Genomic DNA, 8,288 nt, shown 5'->3' with positions numbered 1-8,288 from the left:
ATGTTCAGGAAAACTGTCTGGAAGAATACCGTGAGTGATGCCGTTAGCTGGCACCAGGACGAGGCCCTGAACACGACCATGTTCATCCTGAAAGAGTATGGTCCGACCGGATACCTACTCAAAGAGGAGGGGGAACCCAAAAACTTCAAAGTAGGCCTGCATGTGCAACATCCTAACTTGACATCATCAACATTATAGTCCTATTTACATTTTGACACGAAATACTTTCTTAATTCTTAATCAGGTAGCCTATTTTTCATATTCCACAGGTGTTCTTGGGAGACCCTCATACATGTACTTGTTCAACATTCCACAAAGAGAGAGACCTCTGCAAACACATCTGCTGGTAATAATGAAGAAAACATACCGATCACACATAAAAGATCATGCTCATTCTGTACAATAATTCTACTCTCATTGTAGGGTTTTATTGCGGAAATTCCGACTGCCTAGAGAACATGAATGTAAGTTTCACTTAGACATAACATAGGCTACAATGCATATGCCGAATTGCAATTCAAACCCGAGGCACTCTGTAGAAATGATTGGATTTTTAACAGCATATCCTTAAACTCTACTGTGCCCTCTGGTATGTACACTTGCAGATTGCTTCCAGCAGGTCCTGGTTGAAAGGCAGATCCTGGAGCTGCTACAGGGTTTACACAGGAGCAGAACCCCCCGGCCTGTACATCCACCCTGCTCTGAGGCTGACCCTAACCCCAGACCAGACCCAGCTGAGGGGGACGGGGGGGTCAGACAGAAGGAGATCGAAGCCGAGGATGTGTGTCCCATCTGTCAAGAGGAGTTGCTGGGGAAACGTCTGCCTGTGTCTTACTGCAGGTCAGATCATCACGTGTATTATAATGTCAACACACTTACTGGGCCACCCTTGGTATACCTATTAAATGCTTACTAGATCTTAATGATATGATGGAGAACACAAAGGAAAGTGATTTGAGGATAGGGGAAATGTGCCTGAACTGACCTACTGTTTTACTGCAACAACAGGGGAACATGTGAGTGGGAGGGAAAATGCCTTCTGCCACTAACTGTCATCCCTTATGTCCTCTCACTCAGGTTTGGCTGTGGCAACAACGTCCATATCTCCTGTATGAAGGTGTGGGCAGACCACCAGCCACGTCCGGAAGGGGAGGGGGAAGCCATGGTGAAGTGCCCGCTGTGCCGGGAGGACTTTGGGCCGGTCAAGCTGCTCCTGGAGCAGGTGAGGAATGTGGCTAAGCTCCACACAGCTGCTGAGAGAGAGAGGCCCGACAGACACCTCGGGGTGCTCTGCAACAACTGCAGGGTCTGCCCCATCACTGGCAAGTGCTTCAAGTAAGTCTTGTTGTCATAATGCCCAGTTCCAATAGACCTTGAGCTCAAATTTACGTACTTTCCCCCCATCCACTTACCTATACTGTTGTGGATCAACTATTCATGTCTATGACTTCCCTTTAGGTGCACAGTCTGCCGGTACTATCACCTTTGCGAGGACTGTATAAGAAGGTGCTGTCACCCTCAGCATGCGTTTGCCATACGTACGGTAAGCAGTCTTCAGTTAGACTCTGTGAGCATTTCTGCATATATTTGTGTCAGGAAGTAGACATGATAAACTTATGACATCAGCTATTATGTCCATCAGAAAAGGACTGCGAAGTGGCTGTCCTTGGGTCAGCGTGTGTTCAACACACTGGGTGAACCACGTGAGATGACCACTCCGTCAGTGGGTGACAGGTGAGCACTGGAATCTCTGTGAGAACCCTGTATAAATAGATTATTATGCTCAGTGCCTGAACACCCTGAATGACATTTAGACAGTGCAAAATGTTGTCACACATACAGGCTGTTACACTTTACAACCTGCTGCGATAAGCATTGTGATTCATATTTAAGTGCAGTTAATTCCATTTTTCTTTTTAATAGATGTTTTCTTGTCACATACACCAGATAGGAGCAGTGAAAAGTGTTGTTTTACAGGGTCAGCCATAGTAGTACAGCACCGCTGGAGTAAATTAGGGTTAAGAGCCTTGCTCAAGGGCAGAGATTTTTTCACTGGTATTCGAACCAGCGACCTTTCGGTTACAAGCCCAACGTTCTAACCACTAAGCTTCCTGCCGTTAAAATATAGCCCATGAGTCTCTGGTTTCCTCTCCCCCTTCAGCATGATTCCTGTTGAGAGTGACCCACTGCCAGAGCACCTGGTCAGGAGCCTTCTTTCGGTCAGGGTGAGGAGAGGCTGCCCCCTGCTGGACCCTGGGCAGCAGTGTAGGATCTGCCTGAAGAGCTTCCAGCAAGGGCAGCAGGCCAGACACTTGCCCTGCCATCACAGGGTAAAGACTTAACTCAAATGATCCTGTCACCGCCAAGTAAAGAGTTAGGTAAACGGACCCTGACATGTTCTGCCACCACAAGGTTAAGAGTTAGATAAACTGCCCTGACCTGGGCCTCCCGAGTGGCGCGGTGGTCTAAGGCACTGCATCACCCTTCTTTGGACACTGTGTTAACTAACCTCCAGTCGAGCTTCAATGCCATACAACTCTCCTTCCTTGGCCTCCAACTGCTCTTAAATGCAAGTAAAACTAAATGCATGCTATTCAACCGATGCTGCCCACACCTGCCCAACCGTCCAGCATCACCTCTGGAAGGTTCTGACTTAGAATATGTGGACAACTACAAAAACCTAGGTGTCTGATTAGACTGTGAACTCTCCTTCCAGACTCACATTAAGCATCTCCAATCCAAAATTAAATCTAGAATCAGCTTCCTATTTCGCAACAAAGCCTCCTTCACTCATGCTGCCAAACATACCCTCGTAAAACTGACTATCCTACCGATCCTTGACTTTGGTGATGTCATTTACAAAATAGCCTCCAACACTCTACACAGCAAATTGGATGCAGTCTATCACAGCGCCATCCGTTTTGTCACCAAAGCCCCATATACTACCCACCACTGCGACCAGTATGCTCTCGTTGGCTGGCCCTCGCTTCATATTCGTTGACAAAACCCACTGGCTCCAGGTCATCTATAAGTCTTTGCTAGGTAAAGCCCCGCCTTATCTCAGCTCACTGGTCACCATAGCAGCACCCACTCGTGCACTCCAGCAAGTATATCTCACTGGTCACCCCCAAAGCCAACTCCTCCTTTGGCCGCCTTTCCTTCTAGTTCTCTGCTGCCAATGACTGGAACGAACTGCAAAAATCACTGAAGCTAGAGACTCATATCTCCCTCACTGACTTTAAGCACCAGCTGTCAGAGCAGCTCACAGATCACTGCGCCTGTACATAGCCCATCTGTAAATAGCACATCCAACTACCTCATCCCCATACTGTTATTTTTTTATTTTTTTTATTGCCTTACCTCCCTTATCCTACTTCATCTGCACACACTGTATATCTATCTATTGTATTATTGACTGCATGTTTGTTTATTCCATGTGTAACTCTGTGTTGTTGTTTGAGTCACACTGCTTTGCTTTATCTTGGCCAGGTCACAGTTGTAAATGACAACTTGTTCTCCACTAGTCTACCTGGTTAAATAAAGGTGTTCTCCACTAGTCTACCTGGTTAAATAAAGGTGTTCTCCACTAGTCTACCTGGTTAAATAAAGGTGTTCTCCACTAGTCTACCTGGTTAAATAAAGGTGTTCTCCACTAGTCTACCTGGTTATAAAGGTGTTCTCCACTAGTCTACCTGGTTAAATAAAGGTGTTCTCCACTAGCCTAGCTGGTTAAATAAAGGTGTTCTCAACTAGTCTACCTGGTTAAATAAAGGTGTTCTCCACTAGTCTACCTGGTTAAATAAAGGTGTTCTCCACTAGTCTACCTGGTTAAATAAAGGTGTTCTCCACTAGCCTAGCTGGTTAAATAAAGGTGTTCTCCACTAGTCTACCTGGTTAAATAAAGGTGTTCTCCACTAGTCTACCTGGTTAAATAAAGGTGTTCTCCACTAGTCTACCTGGTTAAATAAAGGTGTTCTCCACTAGTCTAGCTGGTTAAATAAAGGTGTTCTCCACTAGTCTACCTGGTTAAATAAAGGTGTTCTCCACTAGTCTACCTGGTTAAATAAAGGTGTTCTCCACTAGTCTAGCTGGTTAAATAAAGGTGTTCTCCACTAGTCTACCTGGTTAAATAAAGGTGTTCTCCACTAGTCTAGCTGGTTAAATAAAGGTGTTCTCCACTAGTCTACCTGGTTAAATAAAGGTGTTCTCCACTAGTCTAGCTGGTTAAATAAAGGTGTTCTCCACTAGTCTACCTGGTTAAATAAAGGTGTTCTCCACTAGTCTACCTGGTTAAATAAAGGTGTTCTCCACTAGTCTAGCTGGTTAAATAAAGGTGTTCTCCACTAGTCTACCTGGTTAAATAAAGGTGTTCTCCACTAGTCTACCTGGTTAAATAAAGGTGTTCTCCACTAGTCTAGCTGGTTAAATAAAGGTGTTCTCCACTAGCCTACCTGGTTAAATAAAGGTGTTCTCCACTAGTCTACCTGGTTAAATAAAGGTGTTCTCCACTAGTCTAGCTGGTTAAATAAAGGTGTTCTCCACTAGTCTAGCTGGTTAAATAAAGGTGTTCTCCACTAGCCTAGCTGGTTAAATAAAGGTGTTCTCCACTAGCCTACCTGGTTAAATAAAGGTGTTCTCCACTAGTCTACCTGGTTAAATAAAGGTGTTCTCCACTAGCCTAGCTGGTTAAATAAAGGTGTTCTCCACTAGTCTACCTGGTTAAATAAAGGTGTTGTCCACTAGCCTAGCTGGTTAAATAAAGGTGTTCTCAACTAGTCTACCTGGTTAAATAAAGGTGTTCTCCACTAGTCTACCTGGTTAAATAAAGGTGTTCTCCACTAGTCTACCTGGTTAAATAAAGGTGTTCTCCACTAGCCTAGCTGGTTAAATAAAGGTGTTCTCCACTAGTCTACCTGGTTAAATAAAGGTGTTCTCCACTTGTCTACCTGGTTAAATAAAGGTGTTCTCCACTAGTCTACCTGGTTAAATAAAGGTGTTCTCCACTAGTCTAGCTGGTTAAATAAAGGTGTTCTCCACTAGTCTAGCTGGTTAAATAAAGGTGTTCTCCACTAGTCTACCTGGTTAAATAAAGGTGTTCTCCACTAGCCTAGCTGGTTAAATAAAGGTGTTCTCCACTAGCCTACCTGGTTAAATAAAGGTGTTCTCCACTAGTCTACCTGGTTAAATAAAGGTGTTCTCCACTAGCCTAGCTGGTTAAATAAAGGTGTTCTCCACTAGTCTACCTGGTTAAATAAAGGTGTTCTCCACTAGCCTAGCTGGTTAAATAAAGGTGTTCTCAACTAGTCTACCTGGTTAAATAAAGGTGTTCTCCACTAGTCTACCTGGTTAAATAAAGGTGTTCTCCACTAGTCTACCTGGTTAAATAAAGGTGTTCTCCACTAGCCTAGCTGGTTAAATAAAGGTGTTCTCCACTAGTCTACCTGGTTAAATAAAGGTGTTCTCCACTAGTCTACCTGGTTAAATAAAGGTGTTCTCCACTAGTCTACCTGGTTAAATAAAGGTGTTCTCCACTAGTCTAGCTGGTTAAATAAAGGTGTTCTCCACTAGCCTAGCTGGTTAAATAAAGGTGTTCTCCACTAGTCTACCTGGTTAAATAAAGGTGTTCTCCACTAGCCTAGCTGGTTAAATAAAGGTGTTCTCAACTAGTCTACCTGGTTAAATAAAGGTGTTCTCCACTAGTCTACCTGGTTAAATAAAGGTGTTCTCCACTAGTCTACCTGGTTAAATAAAGGTGTTCTCCACTAGCCTAGCTGGTTAAATAAAGGTGTTCTCCACTAGTCTACCTGGTTAAATAAAGGTGTTCTCCACTAGTCTACCTGGTTAAATAAAGGTGTTCTCCACTAGTCTAGCTGGTTAAATAAAGGTGTTCTCCACTAGTCTAGCTGGTTAAATAAAGGTGTTCTCCACTAGCCTAGCTGGTTAAATAAAGGTGTTCTCCACTAGCCTAGCTGGTTAAATAAAGGTGTTCTCCACTAGCCTACCTGGTTAAATAAAGGTGTTCTCCACTAGTCTACCTGGTTAAATAAAGGTGTTCTCCACTAGCCTAGCTGGTTAAATAAAAGTGTTCTCCACTAGTCTACCTGGTTAAATAAAGGTGTTGTCCACTAGCCTAGCTGGTTAAATAAAGGTGTTCTCAACTAGTCTACCTGGTTAAATAAAGGTGTTCTCCACTAGTCTACCTGGTTAAATAAAGGTGTTCTCCACTAGTCTAGCTGGTTAAATAAAGGTGTTCTCCACTAGTCTACCTGGTTAAATAAAGGTGTTCTCCACTAGTCTACCTGGTTAAATAAAGGTGTTCTCCACTAGTCTAGCTGGTTAAATAAAGGTGTTCTCCACTAGCCTACCTGGTTAAATAAAGGTGTTCTCCACTAGTCTACCTGGTTAAATAAAGGTGTTCTCCACTAGTCTAGCTGGTTAAATAAAGGTGTTCTCCACTAGTCTACCTGGTTAAATAAAGGTGTTCTCCACTAGTCTAGCTGGTTAAATAAAGGTGTTCTCCACTAGTCTACCTGGTTAAATAAAGGTGTTCTCCACTAGTCTACCTGGTTAAATAAAGGTGTTCTCCACTAGTCTAGCTGGTTAAATAAAGGTGTTCTCCACTAGCCTACCTGGTTAAATAAAGGTGTTCTCCACTAGCCTACCTGGTTAAATAAAGGTGTTCTCCACTAGCCTACCTGGTTAAATAAAGGTGAAATAATAAAACATTTAAAAATAGCTGTGCCACCAGAGATTCTGGGTTCGAGTCCAGGCTCTGTCGCAGCCGGCCGCGACCGGGAGACCCATGGGGCGGCGCACAATTGGCCCAGGGTCGTCCGGGTTAGGGGAGGGTTTGGCCGGCAAGGTTGTCCTTGTCCCATCTCGCACTAGCGACTCCTGTGGTGGGCGGGGCGCAGTGCACGCTGACACAGTCGCCAGGTGTACGGTGTTTCCTCTGACACATTGGTGCGGCTGGCTTCCGGGTTAAGTGGGCATTGTGTAAAGAAGCAGTTGGGTTGTGTTTCGGAGGACGCACGACTCTCGACCTTCGCCTCTCCCGAGTTCGTACGGGAGTTACAGCGATGAGACAAGACTGTAACTACCAATTGGATACCACGAAATTGGGGAGAAAAAAAACGGGGTAAAAGAAAAAATAATTTAAAAAACTGCCTTTCCTGCTCTGCCACCACAAGGTAAACAGAGTAAGTCTAAAGTGGGTGATGCCCTGTCTTTAACTCTAAGGCCCCCAAAACCAAAATGCTAAAATTCCTGTTGACACTTTTAAATTCTGGACTAGTTTGAGTACGTTCTGAATGGAAGTACTGTGTCCTGATATGGACGGCGAGAACAGTAACTGAATTTGATCCATCTTTGTTCCCTACTACAGTTCCACACAGACTGTGTCGACCCGTTGCTTCGGAGGTCCAACTCCTGCCCTCTGGACGGATACGTAATCTACAACCCCCTAACATGGAGCAGCGGAGGGGGGAAGGGTACACCCAAGCTGGCCTCCTCCCTTGACCATCCAAAGCTCTCAGAGCAGCACAGACTGGAGCTGTTTGTCCCAGGAGTAGCTCTGCTGGACAGAGCAGCCAGAGTGGTTCCCTCCCTGAGTATGTTCAACTCCGAGGGCTCAGCCGATGCCCTAGTACCTCTCCCTCAGGACACTATGGTCGTTGGCTTACAAGGTCTAAGCATCAATACAGTGAACATTGAGAGCATGGAGGGTGGAAAAAGCAGGACAGAGAAGGATGGAAGTCCAGTCAAATCAGTCATTCTCAACAAGAGCCTTTCCTCCCAGCATCTAAGGACAGACGTGTCTAGAGTGAGGTTGGGACGCACCAAGTCAAGCTCCTCGACCAAGAGTTTGGCCCAAAACAATGCTACCTCAACTAACAGGCTGGGTGGGGTCTCTGGAGGGACGGGAAGGGCCCAGCCGAGTCTGTTTGTGGGTGTAAACAGGTCAGACATGACTGCTGCTGCTGCTCAGACTAGAGCTGTCATCACCCTGTGGAGAGCCAGGCCCCAGTGGAAGAGGAGACCCAGGGTACCCAGACCCAGTACAGGAGACAGCCAGCAAGCCACAGACCTGAGGATGACAGGGGTACTGATCAATGCTCCTCACCAGGGAGAAAAGGAGTGAGAGTTGGATTTTAGAACATATTTTGTTGTGAACAGACTGCTGCTTTTAACTACATAGGTATTGAGAGTATGGTACAGTCCTACTACTTAGTGGTTTTTTATACAGAGCATTCAGAAAGTATTCAGACCCCTTGATTTTTTTCAACATT

At 45.1% G+C, this 8,288-nt stretch overlaps 1 protein-coding gene across 1 annotated transcript; it reads left to right on the top strand.

Moving 5' to 3' along the window:
- Window positions 1–8,140, top strand: LOC139413987 (E3 ubiquitin-protein ligase ZSWIM2-like). The gene is made up of 9 exons (XM_071161872.1): window positions 1–150; window positions 270–346; window positions 424–464; window positions 606–840; window positions 1,078–1,335; window positions 1,459–1,543; window positions 1,643–1,734; window positions 2,162–2,330; window positions 7,385–8,140. Exons 1-9 carry the CDS (start codon window positions 1–3, stop codon window positions 8,138–8,140), a joined length of 1,863 nt encoding a protein of 620 aa, XP_071017973.1.
- Window positions 8,141–8,288: the final 148 nt, after the last annotated feature.

This window comes from Oncorhynchus clarkii, chromosome 7 (genome assembly GCF_045791955.1).
Source record: "Oncorhynchus clarkii lewisi isolate Uvic-CL-2024 chromosome 7, UVic_Ocla_1.0, whole genome shotgun sequence".
Lineage (NCBI taxonomy): Eukaryota > Metazoa > Chordata > Actinopteri > Salmoniformes > Salmonidae > Oncorhynchus > Oncorhynchus clarkii.
Note: the sequence above shows the minus strand (reverse complement) of the source record. Positions and strands in the feature narration are given on the sequence as shown.

Coding starts and splice junctions, on each gene's coding strand:
- LOC139413987 (XM_071161872.1), top strand. CDS start 1: ATGTTCAGGAAAACTGTCTGGAAGAATACCGTGAGTGATGCCGTTAGC. Junction 841..1,077: donor CTGCCTGTGTCTTACTGCAG/GTCAGATCATCA, acceptor CCTCTCACTCAG/GTTTGGCTGTGGCAACAACG. Junction 1,544..1,642: donor ATGCGTTTGCCATACGTACG/GTAAGCAGTCTT, acceptor TATGTCCATCAG/AAAAGGACTGCGAAGTGGCT.